Source organism: Falco biarmicus, chromosome 4 (assembly GCF_023638135.1).
Source record: "Falco biarmicus isolate bFalBia1 chromosome 4, bFalBia1.pri, whole genome shotgun sequence".
NCBI classification, from domain to species: Eukaryota; Metazoa; Chordata; class Aves; order Falconiformes; family Falconidae; genus Falco; species Falco biarmicus.
The window spans coordinates 12,567,081-12,586,177 of NC_079291.1; the positions used below are offsets into that span (position 1 = coordinate 12,567,081).

At 38.3% G+C, this 19,097-nt stretch overlaps 1 protein-coding gene across 2 annotated transcripts in view; it reads right to left on the minus strand.

The window, feature by feature from the left end:
• The window catches only part of ZNRF2 (zinc and ring finger 2), a 60,780-nt gene that overhangs the window by 21,237 nt on the left and 20,446 nt on the right, over positions 1-19,097 (minus strand). For both annotated transcript variants that reach the window (XM_056335439.1, XM_056335440.1), the window contains exon 2: positions 5,936-6,031. In XM_056335439.1, the coding sequence (XP_056191414.1) occupies positions 5,936-6,031 (96 nt within the window). The remainder of the gene's footprint in view (positions 1-5,935; positions 6,032-19,097) is intronic.

The window sequence follows — 19,097 nt, forward strand, 5'->3', positions numbered from 1 at the left end:
TAGTATTATTTCGTACTGCTTTGCTGAAAGTCTAGTCCTATTAAAGGATGAGGACAAGGAGGAAGGCTTAAGCTTTTCCAGACAGACTGGCAAGATGCCCTTTTGAAAGGTCTTTTAGGGCATGATCTCAGGAACCCTGGCAGAGAAGTGAACTTTAAGTTAGCAATGCTTTTCATTCAAGACTGAAGTTTTGAGTGCATCAGAGTTGACAGGATCATCCCTGCTGAGTAAAATAGTCTCCCTTTTTTTACGCACAGACGTGACCAAGGAAATCAAGTCACTGCAGTGGGTAGAACTACCAGAATCATGTATTTTGGTGGTTCAAGTGTTAGGTTAAGGTGCACTATTTTTCTTCCCTTCTACTGAGCAATATAAACTGAGTAAGTTCCAGCACAAGTAGCTTGTCCCAAAGATGCTGAAGCAGCCACCAATCAACAGAGCTTATAGCTTGTGTTAGAAAAAATGAGGCCAGTCCCATTCACAAAGAATATTTCCAAAATATTTTTATTTAATCCTTTAAGTGACTCATGCCAATCTTCAAGTCTCTATTTTTGATCAAAATACTTATATTAACAGCTGCCATTTAGATGTTGACATCTCCTCTGGCAAGATTATTGCTCATAGAGATTTCCAGCTCAGGATTCTCACTCACATGCAGGTCTGTCTCAGCATGTGGCAGTACCAGCATTTCTGTTTCCTCACAAGACAAAACCCAATAACCCAAACTGATTTAGAATAAACAGTATATTTAAATCCTCATGACAAAACCCTGCTTTCCATCCTTGCTAACCTAAATCAGTTGCACTGTTGTGGCCAGTCACTTTGAATTCGGTTAGACAACAGAGGAACATTTGGCTAGCTGTGCCTGGTGTTAGATTTGAACACCCCAGCAGACAAAGTGTGTTGCTGGACAAAAAAAGCACATGGAGTTTCACTCATGTTTTCCTTTCTGTACACCTACCTTAATTCTTCAATATCCTGTCCGTAACAGTCTTTCCACACGCTAATCCTCCATCCAAAACAGAGCTGGATAAATGTTGAATACAAAATCAGATATGTAATCTGTATTATCTTTGATGGGTCCTCTGCTCTTTTTGGGGTATGACAGGGCTAAAAAATTCACTATTGTAATTTAAAAAGAATAATTGCAAAGCTGTTACCTTGAGTAAGGAAAAAGCCTCTAGCAGCTCATGCACTGGATGTCTCAACATTCTCCCTCTCTGAAATTACACTAGCGTAAGCTTTTCCCCTTAAAATGAACCTCAGCAAATACATTGGCCGATAATCAGACCCACTGCCGCATTGGAATGAAATGCAGAGTAGTCTGAGTGAAAGCAACACTGATGTCAGAGCAGTACCACCCCTGAGCAAGCGGCTTTGAGGAGACCTGCTTAGAAAGTTTCCAGTAGACCAGCGTTCCAACACAAATTGCTGACTTGATGAAACCCAAAATATTCCACAGGAATGTGCTAATTCAATCAAAACTTTTGAAAGAGGACAGGCTGGCTTGCCAAGCCAGCCAACCAGTCTAGTGAGCTGACTGGCTCTCCCCAGCTCTCCAGGGTCACTGGCTTCCCCATCTGGCCAGGTGCCAGGCTGCTAGTCCCTGCTCTTACAGGGACCCTTTAATAATAATGATGATAATGATAATAAAAAAAATGAAGAATAATAATAAAGTCTTATAAAGTGTTCTGAGAAACAAACAAAGGAATTTTAAAATGAAAAACAGAATTACTTCAGAACCACTGCAAGGTTTCTTTGGTTGCATTTGTTGCAAAGCATCTAAAACTCGTGCCCCTGAAGTCACAAGTCTCTCCTATGGATTCTCAGTTTTTATAAAACATCTTCCAGTGAAAAAAAAAGCATCAACACTGAAACAACAAAAATGAACAATAATTATATTCAAAATCTAAATTTCACCAGATAGGTCTAATCATCAGCAAGGAGCTAAAGGCAAGTGGCTTCCAAAGCACTGAGTGAATTCAAGTAAATGCCCCTGCCTGACCAAAACACAGGGCTACCTTGTAAGCAACATCTTTTGCAGAGTAGCCCCTAAGTGGGCTGCCTGCATAACTCACCATGGCAACTCCAACGAGATGGTGCAAGGGGTCTCATTTAACACTTTGGGGAAGCTCAAAGGTACAGGTATGGCTATATAATATTTTAAAAGTGGTTTTCAAAAAAATCTGTCAACTAGCAAGTAACCCACTTTCTTCATAAAACTGGCTTTTGGCAACCTGTAGCTAACCAGTGCCAGGACCTACTCTGGCTTCTCAGCAACTCAGCAAGTAACAGTATGAAGAGAGTTTTTAATTGCTAAGAAAAACATGGCTCTAAGACAGTAACACCAAACGCCACAATGTTTTTGCACAATTCCATTCATTTAACCAGCTTTTGTATCAAAATGCCTAGATATCGGTTCATGTGTGAGCACTACCAAGTAGTTTATGTGATGTGGAACAAAGTTCCATAGAAAAAAAGAAAGAGCTCTTTTTAAATGCCAAATTGAGTCAGCAATGAGATCTCTGTTGCAGGCAAGTCACATGATTTTGAAAGAATAAGGCTAATAAAATGTACTGATTTATTTATATGAAAATCGACACAACTTCCAGCATAGAACTGGGACAAGTTTGTGACCACTCTCAGAAAACACATGTAAATCAGACAGCTGCCAGAGTTTGCAGTTCACTGACCCTTCCTACTGCCAAATGCAATGCACAAAGGTAGCTCAGAAAGCAATTAGAGATTGCCTGGGAGGACTCATTAATGTTTTTTAACTTCAAAGCACAACTAAAAAGTCTTATAACGTTTTTCTGGGGAAGACTGTATGCCTCAGACTCACATTTAAAAAGAAAGAAGGTCTCTCTTCTCAGAATGACAATATACATACAATTAGCTCCCTGCTGTTTCTTAGAAAGAATAACTAAGACATTTACAGTATCATGAGGAAACATCTAGAACAGAACTAGACACAAGCACAGTTCAATCCAACTGTTCAGTTTTTAAACACCTCAGAACCTGCAAAGTCCCTTCAACTACTAGCAACACAGAATTTAAGAGAGAAAAGGAGGGAGGGAAAAAGATAATTTTCCTGCTAGTGGTAATAGAAGTGGGAACCAGCAGTGATCAACACAAGCACATGATGACTAATTGGCTCTATTTGAGTATGTATGGCATAAGGCCAAGACAGCAACGAGAAAGTAAAGCATAAAGAGATTCCTTCCATTTTGGAAGACTTGGGTATCCAAAGTTGATAGCAGCATCTTTTCTTCTCTCAAGCAAAACTTGAGGTGTCCTCCTTACAGCTTATGACAAAAAGGCAGATCCATCACCGGCGTTTTTCTTCTTCACAGCAAACAGCAAAGTATTCAAGAAAAAAAAGCATGCATATAGGCATTCATATGTAATTCTGGGCCTGCAATCATGGCAGCATTAAGTTACCAATCTGCTACTTAATTCTCTTTCATTATGTTTGTTAAAGGGATCACAATCATACCACAAAGTAACAACTGAGCACTGTACAACTCTGAAGTTATATACTCAATTTCTTTATGCTGCAGTGATTTAAAGAACCAGCTGTAGGCTATAATTGAAGATTTAGTCCACGAATCCAGGAGCTAACCAACTGGAGTTAAAAGGATCAATGTACAATTCTATTAAGTTTATGAGAATGAGACCATACTTCTAAATAAGTGTGTCTTTCGAACCAGCCTATGTAATGTAATAGTTTTCTCCTTTCAAACTTACATAACAATTTCCTAGAATGAGTTTCTGAGGCTCTCTATACAGCAGACACACTCCTAAACTGAGAAATGACATGTTGCTGGTAATAACTTATATTCCCTTGTCCACAACAGGTTTTGTCGCGTTGCAGATTATCCAGATAGTGGCTTCAGGTGCTACTCACAGGTTTTACTTCTGCTCATTTATCTGGAAGTTTGCTGACTTAACAGATGGTGCAAAGGTAACAATATGGCCCAAAGGAGCTCCAACCAGCAGTGTGCCAGCTGAGAGAAAGAGTGCAGGGGAAGAAAAAAAAAAAAGTCTTAATATGGCACTGTTGTGATACAAATGAACATCACAAACGCTACCGAGGGGTTACACCTTATGTAATTGCTGCACCTCTGAAAAAATGTTAGTCAGCTGAGTGGGCTCATATGTACACGTAGGAAGCAACAGGGGTAAAGGATTTCAGTCAGCTTTTACTTTGTGGACAGCCCATCAGCTGGATTACTGCCAGAGGCTGTGCTCTGCCAGCTTGCCTCCTCCTGCTCCACCCTAACTCCCAAGTGCATTATCTCTCTCTGACTGGGGCAACTAGCCTGCTTCACCCTAATGCTGAGCATCCATCAGTACAGATGTCTATCAACTTATCTTGGAAAAATGCTCAGTCCTGAATTAAAAAAGGCAAAACAAAGAGAAAGAAAGCCCACTCTGTTAGATGAAGTCAATCTTCTCAAATACATATGTGGTAACACCAGGAAGAAAATAAAATACTTTTCCCAAGTGCTGTGCTTTGAAATGGATTTCACAACTCTAAGTATATGATTCTAAATTATTTTTGTAATTAAGGGCCAGCATTATTGTTATCCAGACAAAGAATAAGGTGGGCTTAACCATCTTTCAAGTCTTGTTCCAATTAAAAAAAGAACACAAACTATCAAAAAAAGCCCCAAACACCATCCACACCACCCCCAGTGTAGGGTACCATAACAGCAAGGTGCCAGGAGGGTCAAAGACCCCATAACACTGCAGGTTATTTACGCAAGAAATAACTTATGTTGGAAGGGACCTCTGGAGGTCTTCTGGTCCAGCCCTTCACTCAAAGCAGGACTAAGACTAAATTGCTTGGGGCCTTGTTCAGTCAATTTCTGATTATCCCCAAGAACATAGGCTGCACAACCTCTTCAGGTGCCTGCTACTATGTTTCAGCACCTTCATTATGCAGCATTTCTACCTTACATTGAATTAGATTTTTCTCTGATGCAACTTGTGACCGCTGACTCTCAACCTGTTGCTGTGCACCTCCAAAATGAGTCCAACTCCCTTTCCTCTACAATTTCTTCCTGACTGCATTCTGTTATCACATATTCCACATCTGATGACTGGTGAGCAATAAGCTAGTTCAGGAGGCACTTAAAATTTCCTGATGGTAGGGCGGCTCTGCCAAAGTAGGCACTAAGATTTCAGGAAGATTTTCTACTTCCTAATTTTCTGAAACCTTTGTGTGTGCTTGCCATAGAACTGAGCGTCAGCCTAAGCCACAGTGATAGAAAGGCTTGATCCCAACAGTGGCAAAAGTCCCGTTTACCTTGCATCAAAGGTTGCCTAGGAGAGCTTAACAGCAGGGGAAAAAACAGAGCTGCCACAGGCAATTCTTTTGAAAATAGCAAGTTTCACTGAAATAGCAAAAACATACATAACTACGAGTCCTTATGAAGTATCACATACACAATCAGCTACAGAAGAAGAAAGCTCTTCAGCACCTTCAAGAAAGGGTTTTCTTGAATAATGTGTACATGCACAATACATCAAGTAACAGTCCTTAATAATGTCCCCTGAAGAGGACCTGATTGACCTGCCTCACTACTTGATGTCCTTAGATGAGAGGACATTTAAGCTACACATATCTCAAGTGGGCACTAAACACACACTGACCAATGTCTGATCTTGTGGTCAAAATATGAGAAAACCGCGCTCAAGTACGTGCAATTTTACACTTGCAGATCAAGTCGACAGTGTAAATTATACTAGCATGCAGTATAAAAAAGATGAAGTTCTTCGGAATTAATTTGAAAAAATAAACTACAAGCAAAAAACATACATGATTTCTGAGTCCACTGAACTAGTTACCAGAGTATCTTTCTAAATAAAGAATCATTATCACTCTAATGTTTAAAATCAATAAATAATTATCAGCTTACTTCTTTCTTACCATTGTAGGTTATCCTTGGTTTTGTCAAACACATCACAAGATGCAAATCCATTTCGTCAGAAGATACAAATTTTGAACATACAGGGCACTTGAATCCTAAGGAAAATAAAAATATGTTAAGTGTGAGTACACTTATTCAAGGCATAAACTATTACATATTCAAGCCAAAAATCTATTCTGCCCACATTAAAAGAAAGAAAATAAAATTGTTTGGCAGCTTTCTAGTTTTGACCTGACATTTCTTACATGAATATAACTCCCTTGATTTCAAAAGACCTCAGAATGGACCATTGTTTCTGCAAATTCATTTGTTGCCAACTGGAAACATGTCAGCACCTCTGGAACACAAACTTTCCCAACTCTAAGAACAGTTTAAGACAGGAGCAAGAGGATAATATGACTCTACTAAAACAGAAATTAGCAATGTGTAGAGAACATAGCTATTAAAATCTGAACTTGGGCAGGAGCCCTGAATTACCATCTTCATTTTTACCAGGAATAGCACTGAAACTTTAACAAAGGATCTCAGTTTTACATCTTAGCACGCAAGCTGCAGCATCTTTTACCCGTCTCGGGCACAGGGAAAACATTAACTCAGGGGTGTTGCCTCACCTACTGAATCACTAATATTTCCTGTAGCACTAAATTTGTTCGACTTCTCTCATCCTAGCCAAGCATGACCTTGTTTAGCTTTTGAGGTCACAGCCTGAGGCAGTATGGGGTAAAGAATAATTAAGACAGTCTGGATTGTGATGCAACTACATAATAGTCCATGACAAAACTGCTTAACACCTTAATTTATGTCATTACCAAAGACAGCAGCCTTCCAGTTAAAAGACAAGATCGGTTGGGCAAGTTTCACAGTCCACAGAAGTCTGAGAAAAGTCTGACTAATTTTGATCTGCTGAATAATTAACACATAAGTGAGACAAAAAGCCACCAACAGGGATCTTGATGCATAACAGCTGTTAAGGAGTATACCTACAGGACAATCTATGGCAAAAATATCTAATTCCATGCTCAGTGCAAAGAAACAACTTTTTCTTTGATGCTGTTGAAAAGTAACGATGCAGGCATGTATAAAAGGCCACTGCACCTTCCACCAACATCCACATCTGGGCCTGCTCCCACATGTTTTAGTTTGTTGCCCGTTGCTTTATACTTCTAACCTTGGGAGTTCACAATAAACTGACTCAGTCAAGAATGACAAGAAACTTGATGCTGCACTTTCAAGTTACTGATGCCTGAGAATTTTGATCTTTACTGTTAATTATTATCCAGATGTAGGTCAAGCAACTAACCTGAAGCATTAGTACTTGATAGAAGTAATGCATTTCATTTATCAAGGCAATGTTTTTTATTTCTTTAGTGCAGCTAATAGGACACAAGTCAAAGCAGACAACTGGTAACACCCATGAGGAACTCTGAGCAGCAGCTGAACATGTACTGGAAACCACTTCCTCAGATAAAGTACAGTCCTGATTCTTCACATTTTAGTCATAAGCAATTCACATCTGTTTCTTTTTGTGTCAATCTTACACTTCAGTTTAAGTATTGCTTTTTTCTCCTTATTTTTAACCCTCCTCCTCCAACCTACGTCTTTACAAACAACAGTTACGGCCACAGGTTAATAAGCATACACAGCCAAACACATTTTTGGAAAAAACAAGTTGAAAAGATTAATGTACTTGTAGAAAGCTTTGTCAATGACCCTTCGGCCATGCAGCCTCCTTCCCACAGGCTGCATCTCAACATGACTAAAACTGAAATTAGTATCTCTGTTCTCCAAACACTCAAAACCACCCACAACTGTTTTGTTACAGTTTTCTTCAGAAACTGACCTGGGGTAAATTTTCTCTCAACCTTTATCAGCCTAATGCAGCTGATGACTCTTAAGCCTAGTCAAAAGCTACTAAGATCCATGCAGTATTCTCATTTATATGCTTCTATAAGGCATAATTGGCAAGATATTTTGATGTGAAAAGCACATAACTTCCTTATGTGCTGCAGCCTGAGTCCTGCTGTGCCAGAAGGGACTGTTTGCATTACAGCAAGTTAACATTCATGTTCACGGCTAGTTAAGCACCGGGACAGTCATTAACAGATTCTCTCTGCTTTCTGGACAGAACCCTTCTAGCTTATTCCCTAGGGTCATCAGCACGTCTAATTGGGAGGGACAGGGGGCAGGGAAAACCATCAATAGGTCTTCAGAACCACTGCTAAAGTTAACAGTGTTATTAAGAAGGTACATACCCAAGGAATGCTTGGAAGGAATACTTAAATCCAAATAAAACAATAGGGAGAGTTTGGGTAAATTATGATGATGATGATAACAATAATAATGCTTTTACTTAAAACCATACTTAGAGACAACTGTGAAAAATTTTTCTGGTTATCCACCTAGAGTATTCAACTGAATGCACTTATACTCCCATGTACCTGCACCTAAACCTAGCAAACAGTCTGCATTTTAGCAATGCAGTATTTTAACAATACGCTATCTTGCGGCTTGTCTAGTGTCAAGGAGGATCTGAAGGTAATAGTTAAAACAACTACAAATACCCTCCTGACACAGCAAGTCTGGGACATCTGACTGCTGTAGCTCTACTCAGTGTGCAAAACAGGACACTGAAGAACCCAAAAAGTAGAGGACATCACACTTAACTAAGCCTTATGGACCAACTTAGCTGCCAGTGGTAAAGGTAAATTTGTGGAAAAGATGTTTTTCCAGTGACCAGCATCATCTGCATGCCCGAGATTAGCATAACAGCAGAAAAAGAGCCTTGAGCTCACACCACTTGGTGAAACATGTTTCAAATGCAAGTGAAATCCAACTTTCCATTCCTTCACAATGATCTGCTGCAACAACCAGCTCCTGGATTTAACCATCTTCCCCAAGAGATACACAGTGTATGTTTTGTGTGAAGGAAATGGCAATTTCCAACTCTCTTTGTAACCCCAAAGAACAAAATATTTTGAGTGTAGACACAATATTTATTTTTAACTGTATTTGGAAAATATAAGTCAACAGTCAATGCTGCCCACAAGTCAGTTAAAGGTCCTTAAAGAAAAGCTGGTATTTTCCCACCTTTCCTCAAATCAGAAGCCAATAGTTTCATGACCTAGTTTCCAATTAAGTACTCTGTAAGAACAAAGACTCTATTGTACCACTGCCCAGCAGGCTAACAACATTTATAGCCTATGTTTGTTTTTACCACCAGTCTTAAGGAACAATTCTGATAACTTCAAGAAAGTGTCACATGACTTTTAACAATCAGCAACAGGTCAAAAATAACTTGTGCTCTACGTGACTTGTTTTACTGAGTTTTGCAGATAAACAATGCATTCATGACATCTGGACAACAAAGCTGGAGTAGTCAACAGAGGAGATGGCATCATGTGAAGTGTCCTCTAAAAATTTAAAAACAAAACAAAACAAACAAAGTGTTCTCTTAAACCTCTCATTCTTTACAAGGAGAGAGCTAATGTATAATTCTAGGTAAAAATCCAGCTCTTACGAAGGTCTTTGTTTCACAGCATCCCTTATCCTCATGCAAAATGAGGAACTGTCAACTTTGTATTAGGATTGTCACTGTCAGGATATCACTGCAAAGCTGTCCTTCCTTCTCCCACAGCAGAGAGGACATTGTCTGTGATACAGCCTAAGTCAGGGGAAGAACCACCTCTCACCCCATTCTCTTTCTGTACAGCAGGAAAGAGCCGAGTACCAACACCGAGCTACCACACGCCTCTAGCTGACTTCTACAACTGCATGCTTACGAGGCAGGAAGACAAATTCTTACAAGCTCTCATCATCTACTGTCACAACTCTGGCCACAATACTGAAAGTAACACATTACTTAAAACCATAATTCTGGGAAAAAGTACAATTACAACAAAAGAGGGAGAACAGACAGTTGCAGTACAGCTACTAGAAAATCCCAAGGTGGCACAGAAAGTTTGGAATACTTAAACCTGCATAAGTGGCACAATTTAAATCTTTAGAGGGAAATTCTCTCTCTCATTCTCTCTTGAATGTATCACTTTCCTAAGACGACTCCGTTTTTTGCAAATAAAACACCAATTCTCCAAGAAATCCTGTCTTCTCTCACATTCCTCTACTGAACACATAACTTTCATCTCTGGCAGACTTGGAAACTGTCCACAGGGACAGGTCAATGGGTGGCTACTCCCTCTACTCATACCAATTTCAACCTCTTACTAGTATCTTCCAGTGTTTGCCTTCCTTTGCAAACATCAGACTGTTAAACCTGCAGTTCAGTGCATAGTGAAGCAAACAAAAACCATCCAACAAATAACAAACTCCTGGGCCTCTATTATTTTTTTTTTTTTTTTTTTCAAAATCATGTTGGCACTCATTCTGGAATATCTATTTTGTGGTGGGAAAAAAAAAAAAAGAGCTAAGAGCTTTCAGATAATACAGTGTAGAGTGTCACAGAACTGCACATAAAGAAAACACGTTAAAGTGGTATTAGACTTTCACAGAACAATGGATGATGCTTTTGGTCAATATTAAACAGTTGTAGCAAGAAGTAACCACAAATAAAATCTGCACCAATGTAAAAGAGTGCATCAGCCTGATCAGAGTAACTTTCAGCAGAAAACATCTCAACAGGAACACTGCCGAAACCCAACTGAAAGTATAATGACAGCAGCTGTTCTTTTAAAATAAGCATGCAACATAAGTAGTGTTTTAGGGTTTTGTATCCCTGTGTTTTCAAATAAGATGGATAATGGTTCATATTTAAAGAAGTCATAAGAAAAGAGAAATCCTTGCATACACATATTTTCTATCATGTATTTGACAAAAAGAAGCCTGACAAATGTTACTTACATACTTGGCACTTGTTCTCCAGTACTTAGAAAACTAAGCATAGACAATCTTGAACCACAGCATCCAGTAAATATGATGGTATGAGGGTGGTATGAAAGATTCCTGTCACACAAATAAAGCCTGCGTAATGATGCTAAAACAAAACAAATAATCCCATCCCCACAGAAAACAGAAAAGACCTCACATAACCAGAGAAATGTGTTAGAAAGCACCTCAAGAGGTCACCAAGTCTATCCCATACTGGGAGACTGAGTTAAACATACTTAGAGGACTTAATCTACCCTTAAAAACCAACTAGTGAGAGACTTTTAGTAAGTCATCCTAGACAACCTAGAATGCTGATCAGCTACTCCTAGGGAGTTAGAAAAATCGTCCCTTATCTCTAATCTGGCAGCCTTCACTTAGAAAAATAGTTGATTACTTCTTAATGTGCTCAGTAGACATGGAAAACAGGCGGTAAGAGCCGTCAATATAAAAAAACATGTTCACACTGGAAAATGTGTGCCCTTCATCTTTTTCCCCAGCCTGAAAAAAAAAAAATAGTTACTCTAATATTACTTTCCTCACAGGCCCTGATGCCCAAACCTTTTATTCCTATTGCTGTCCTCTGGACTCTGTCCAACTGTAACATACAGCATTGCCAGGAACTGGGCAGAGCTTTCAGGCTAAGACTTCACAAATCCTAAGCAGAAATTAATAGTTGCCTATCACATCATTCTGTTATGCTAGGTGTATATAGATCTATCTATCTAGAGAGATATCTCCTTCATGTGTGTATATAGGTATGTACATTTTAAACAAACCAACAGATTATTGGCTTATTCCTCTCATGGCCTATAACGATCCCCAAATCTTCAGCAGAACTGTTACTAGCCAGGTCCCATTTTTAGTGGTAGGTTTCATTTCTCCTCACATTTAATAATTCTTATTTGTCTTTTTTAATCAATTATGAACACTTTCCTAACATGTTAAAAACAATTATGAACTCCAATTTTGCCCTCCATAATGCTTTCAGATCTTATGAGTTTGGCATTATATTTCCTTTATTAAAGTGCCCATCCTCCAAAAAAAGATGATTGAAAATGAACCCAAAGTAGACCACTGTGATACTTGAACTGCTCTCCTACAGCAGCTACAGTATTTTTTCCAACTATTTCAGCATCCATCTACTTTTTCACCTAGACCATACTAAATTTGCTAATGAGAATATAAAGCAGAATAGCATAAATATTTTATTAAACTCAGAGTCTAATGCCTCTACTTCTTCCACTTCTTCCTTTCGTATTCGACTGTGTAGAGGACCATGAAGTGAGATTGTAAGAACAGCAGAAAAATAGGTGGAAATAATTCAGATTCTTGGTGAAGTAAGAACAGTCCTGGTCGAGTCAAACTTCTGTTACTCCCTCCTTCTCTAAAGTACTTTGTAAAACTTAAAGAAGAGAAAAAAACCCCTCCAGTAAAGACTACATGGTCTATTAAAGTTATGTGGCCACAGAATTCTCCTCTTCTCCTCAGACAGCTGAAATGGAAAGACAGGATGAATAATTCCTTAAGCTCAAAACTGTGAAGCTTTGTACATACATGAAAGTGTACTGCTTTACCACAGCTACCATCTTACCTGGCAACTTTATCCTTACCATCAAAGAGAATATGACTATTATTTCACACCTAACTCAAGAACAGAGAATTGACATTTTAAAAATGTCTTTAAGTTGGAAGGTAAAATAAAAGACAGCATTACCAGTTCCTAAGGAACTCTCTACAGAAGAATTTCTAGGTGCTGTAGCTCCCAATACAAGTGGCGATTCAGAGAAAGTTCTCTATTTTATGTACAGATTTTTTTTATTAAGGGAGAAAGTGTCTTGGTGAAAAGATACATCTAGTTCTCTAATTTCCAGTTCTTCCCTATGCTGACAATGGCCTAAGCTGGGAGAACACAGCACCATCTGGAAAGACTTCTGGAGATGGAAAAGAAATAAAGAAATACTCCCTCAAAACAATACAAAGTTCCAAACTCTGTCTTTTCTATGAAACTGGACCAGGATAAGCACAAATAATTTCTTCTCAGCACTTACTGATTTTGTGCTTATAATCTAGAGGTATTTTATTCCCCACTTTTGTGCCATAAAACTCAAGTAAATACACTTGTTAATTCCTTGAGGGACACAAGGGATTTTTCCTCTTGTACTTCCTTTGAGCTCCCACAGCACTGAGTGGGAAAGGGGGGATATATAAATGAGGAATAAAAACAAACCTGAAACTTATTTTAGTTAAGGAACTTATGGAATAATTAGAGAAGATATGTGTGGATAGTATTTAATCTCCTAAACCAGAAGTTAAGACAGACAGAATCCTACTACATAACTTCTTTTTAGCTCCCTTCATCTTGGTAATTGGGAAAATGAGATCTTCAGTATCAATCGCTGAAAAGTAACACAGTACAGCATGAAGAGAAATTGAACAAGACATTTTCTCATTCATACATAAAGCCTTTATCAACTGCACAACTTCAGGTGTCTAATACTAATGTAAAAGTAACATGATGATGATTATAAACGACAGTTGCACATTTTTAGAAACTGATGCATAACCATTAAAAGACAGAAAAAGAGCCCCATGCTAAAATATCTTGCAAAAAAGAAGACGAAAGTACAGGTAGGAAAGACCTGGGGAAAGATTGATTTTACCTCTTAATACAAAAATAAGAACAGCTGTTATTAGAAGAACAGCTTTTTAAGAGGGATGTTTTAGACTGATGCAAGCACCCCACAAAAGGAGGAGAAAAGACCTTCTTAGCTCCTGTGTTTGCAGGTGGATGTTACCCCCCCATCCCATCATCCATAGGGACCTGCAGTCAAGGCAAATAAGACTGCTGAAGACTTCTTCATCCATACTCCTAGAGTCTTTGCACTTTCAAATTGACAAGCACACAAAACAAGAACAGTTTGTGAAGTGACTTGTAAGTTATGAATTCACTCTTTAACATACTACTTTAGTAACTGCATTGCAGATGTGACCACCCCACACACCCCAGCACAAATCCATACCACAAGTTTCTCAACAGAACAGAAGCAGCCAAAGATAGAAAAAGCGTGACTATAAACTTATGTTGGGAGTTTCATTTTGCAGTTGTAAAGGCATGCCTCTTTTCATGTCAGACAGGCTCCACCCACACCTTAAGTCCAGATGAATTTAAAATTTTGCTTACTACATTTGAGAAGTCTATTTTCAATCAGTGACCAAACCCTCCACTTATAAACAAGACTTTCCCCAGAAGAATACCATTAATTTCCATAGAGTCTTTCCCAAGGGAGGGGGGCAGGCGAGAGAACCCAAGGGAACACACTTTCTCTCTCTCTCTCTCTCTCTCTCTCTCATCCACGTGTGGTGACTCCCTTCCAAAATCTGAATCAAGTGCAACAAAGGAAGGATTTCCCTCTCTCTTATGTCTACCCATCCTCAGATCTCTGGCAAGCAAAAATAAGAGCAATGGCCCCTTCTAGCCGCACTGGCAGGGTAACACCAGTAGTATGGGAAGAAACTAGCCCTATCGCCATTTCCAAAGTTTCTCTGCACAAGCAGGGCTCTTGCCATTTTGAAGAAATCTGGTGGAGCTGTATGGAGGACAACAAAGTTGTCTGAATATGCAGTTAAGCCAGACCGGACACATTTTGGAGGCCAATCAACTACCTTATTCAGAAAGCAAGTAGCCAGAAGGCATGGTCAACAGTTTGGGGCACAAACGTATTTTATTTACACACAGCAGGTAAGTTTAACCTGTCAAACAAGTTTAGTTCTTGTATTATCAGATGATGACAAATAACTCACTGCAGGCCAGCTTGGAGGTCTGAAAACTTTATGCAAATGAAATGTCTTAAAACTCTTACTTAGAGATATTACATATTCCCATTGCTTTTTTTCTTCTTACTCACCTATCACAGTTCCATGAGGAAGAATTCTTCTCTCTCATTCCTAGTCTCCCCTGTACTATACTTTTTTTTTTCTTTCTTCCTTAATTTTTCTGCTCCTCCAGCTTTCTCTTATTGCCTGGAACAATATTTTCCTCCAACACCTGCAAAAGGTCTTTCCACTCATTATTTCACAATGGAAGTTGTGAAAGATAGACAGGATAATGGTGTTCTACTGCCAGAAGTAGGCTCTTCTGGAGTAACTGAGTAATTTGGCAAGATAACTACAAATTTTTAAGTACAGGGAACAAGTCTGTCTACACCCCCCTCCTCTTCTTCACACTGTCAGTAAAGTCACTACTTTTAAAAATACACTAGGGTTAAAGAAAAAGTTTCCATTAGAAATCACATCATTTAAAAGGAAGTATAAGAAGACCTGCCCCAAGATCAGAAGAAAGAACAAAGTCCTACTTTTTGAAAATGCAGAGACATAAATATCTTGAAAACTTGTACTGTACAATGAACAAATCTGATTAAAATTACATGAAGCATGATACTAAGAGAGGAAAGGGTGGCTACACCATGCTGAGAGGATATTTAATGATAGCTAAAAGGGAAGAGGTATGATGTGAAAATGGCTGAATAATGATTGACAAGGATGACTAAACTGAACACGTGAAACAGAGCATCTTGTTGGACGCAGAGAAGTCTTCTGAGCAAACTGGCCAAAATGCATACGAGGTCTTGCGAAAAAAAGGAATGGGAGAGACAAAGTAAACACTGCACTCGAAACGCAGCAGACAGAAGGAACAAAGGAGCAAGCCCCAGGAGAAGGCAGCATCTTCGAAGACAGCACAGATAATGATGCTGCTTGAAAGCATGCAGAAGACAAAGTCTCTCAGAGAATCTGAAAACTATTACTCTACTACACAAACAAGGCGATAATGGAGACCTGAGAAAGCACAGCATTTACAGACAACTGGTCTGTCATCTACAAAGTTTTTACCAAAGAAGTGAGGGTAAAAAAAAATAAGTCCTCACTAAGGCAAAACTTTGTAAAGTCTGATTTAGTTGAAATACTTACCAATAACCTACTTGTTCCTGCAGAAATAGAGGTAGCAATGACAAAGAAAAAAGGGGAAAACCAATCAATGACAAAAAAGTCAGAATGCAAAATTATTAAAGATTACAACTGGGAAGAAAATATGTAAATAATAAGGTAAATTATGTGGGATGTTCCCAGGTGTTTAAATATTCATTCCAAACATAATAATGTTTCATTTTTTGACAGCAACCTGAAATTACATATAAAATGTAGTTGTAATTACGTTTATCATTCAGTACAACAGAGGAGTTATACCTAGTAAAAGTACAGTTTCAAGAAAGGACAAATATTTCAAAGCATACTTGTTTTCTCGTGCTTTTCATCTCATTTTTAAATCACACATGCAAGAGTTTTTATTACCTAGGCACAACAGCAGACTTTCCTGAATTATTATACTCTGTATTTTCCCTCTTTAGCTCTCAAAATAGCAGTCCTCCACAGAAGGTACCAATTCATTAATTTTGCAGGGAAACATCTAACCTATGGACTAATCTACTTTCATTCACTTGAAGCTAGTGAGACTAGAGTATGGTTGGTTGGGTTTGGTTTTATTTTTTTTGCCAGAGTAAAGGTATGATTTATGAATAAGGACCAAGCCTAGTAGAAAAGTCCAGGCTGAAAAATAGCATTTACCCTCAGCACAAAGGAGTAACTTTTTAAAAGTACCAGTATCCCTGTTTCTCATAAAGCGGCCTTTTGTTTTTAAATGGAAAATTCAACTTGGAGAAGTTTACTCTGCATTGACCACTCCATTCTTCCAATGTGGAAAATATTTACCTTAGTGTATGTACTAATGCAGAAACTAGGATGTAGAAGCCAGACTTCTAACAGAATAACTAAAGAGAATCTTACAAAATAGAGAGAAGACCAAGGGTTACAAAACATATAATTTCAGAAAGGTGTACACTGAAATTGGATAACTAAATCCTTCAGTATTAACAGAACATGTTTAAAATTATGTGCAAATTTTGATAAAATGTGAGAGCAGTTTTTAAAGTTTGAATGAGGCACATTTATGTGTTATACTAACTAGTTTCGTAAACCCTCCTATTTCTAAGACAGAACCTTTTAATAACATTTGGGGATGTATCACAGTGAAGAAAGCATGCAAAATGCATAATAAGAGGAATAGTAAAGAAGATGCATAATTGGTTCAGAAAAAGACAGAACTGAACCCATGAAGAAATAACCCCCACCAAATTTTCTTAACTATTGTCAGTAAAAAGCTGAAGAAAATCAACCTATTGACTTACATGCTTTAAACGTATCAGTCATGACAGATTTGTCTATATTTACAGCCTTTTACCTCTATTCAGAGAATACCTAGCACCCATACCATATTCTGCAAAATATTACAAAACATCCATAAATCACAAGCCAACCAAAATTTCACAACATGCCACATCATTCCTACCACAGCAACTAAGTCGGCAATGTAATTCTTGCTTTTTCACAGTTAAGATGCCACTGTTTGAACGCATTGTTAAGAAATATTTTGTGTACCACATTTTAAATGACCTTTGTAGAGAATGCCACTGAACATTTTCCATTTTTCACTGTTTACAACTGCATTGGTCTATCAAATTGTTGAGAAATTTGGTTAGTTACCTGTTTTAAACATCTACATTTAGAATCTTGTTTACATTATCCAGATCATGCTGTAAGATGTACATATGCATGCACACAGAGCATAGACTGTAAATAAGTTATAACAGGGATGTGCAGTTGGAACAAATTAGTTAAAATTATATTTTGACTTTTCAGCAGTTTAAAAAAACAACATGGTAACTCAAACGCTTTTACTTATCCAGTTATGGCTATTATGTAAAGTAGTATATACTTTCATTGTTTTAATCATCCATAATGCTACTAAGGTAAAAGAACCTGCAACTATTTAAGTAGTATGTTTTGTTCTTCACTGTTCAAAGAAAATCATGAGCTGTCATTTGATATATATATAAGCATTAGAAATGAAAAAAGCAGACACCGTCTTGCATCTGTTTGAATACCGAGATAACATGAAACTGCAATATGCTAATAAGTTATATTTTAATAAAAAAGGGGTGATAGTGTGTTTTTTTAGCACGACACTACAATACATTAATAAATTATATTTTAATAAGAAAGGGGTGTTGGGTTTTGTTTGTTTTTTAAACAACTGACTAAAAAGCGATCATGGTTAGTACTCCTATTTCAGGAATGCTAAGATCAGGATCATAGCATGCCAAGCGCTGCCATTATGTTTGTTCGCATGTATGTATCAGTCCCTCCTCCCAAGGACTTGCACTCTAAAACAGACAAGAAAAAGCAATGGCTACAACAGCAACAATGTCTCCATTATATACTTTAGAAAGGCAGTAAGAAATTTGCCCTAGTTTACACAGAAAATCAAACCACGCTCCTAAGTCTCTAGGTGTCACCTTATATAAAAATGCCTGTTTGCCCACAACATGGAGACAAGGGTCACAGAAAAAGGAAACCATGACTTAAATTTGTTCCGCCTTTCCATGTAGCACTGCCTTCTTAACCAACACTTTACCTAATGAGCTAGCATGGCTTTATGACAGATCCCTAAAACCAGTGACTGAGTAGTTAAAATATAAACAATAAAACGCTTAAACATAAAAAAATTAATAATCTGGTTTTGAAAGAAGAGAAAAGCTCTTCAGAACAGTTCTTGAGGGCTACGCAAAGAATGCCAGAGTTTGAGCCTGCACTCTTCAGCTCATTCATCCCTTCACCTTCCTCCTGTCTCTTGGCTGCACTAGTCCCTTTGCTCCCACTGTCCCGTCCTGCCTGTGGTGACAGCTGGTGGGGACCAGCCCAAGCCAGCAAGATGCTGAGCTTTCCCCGTGGTGCACCAGAGCAGCCTGTTCCACCTTGTATTAGCCAGCCTGCCAGCAGCATATAAAACAATTTGGAGACTGGTAGGATCAAACCAGCAGCTAGAGGGCAAAGACTAGTAAGGTGCGTTTAAGTAAACCTTTCCATGATATAAACAAAAAAGCCCCAAATCCCACACTAAAAAACTGTGGCCTTCTACAACAAGAGACAAGCTAATGAAGGATGCACCCCAAATGTGTACTACATACATACTTCAGCAGCAAACAATTTATTTAAAGAAAAAAACAACTTGAAATGATGCACATTAAATAACCTAACACCTAGCCCTTCTCAAACAACTAGGATTTAATTCTCTTCATTTCCCACTTTCTTAAAGTGCAAGGCACTCACTAAAAATAAATTTATGAATCTCACATCACTTAGAGATCTAAAGTCCTGAGGTAAGACTAC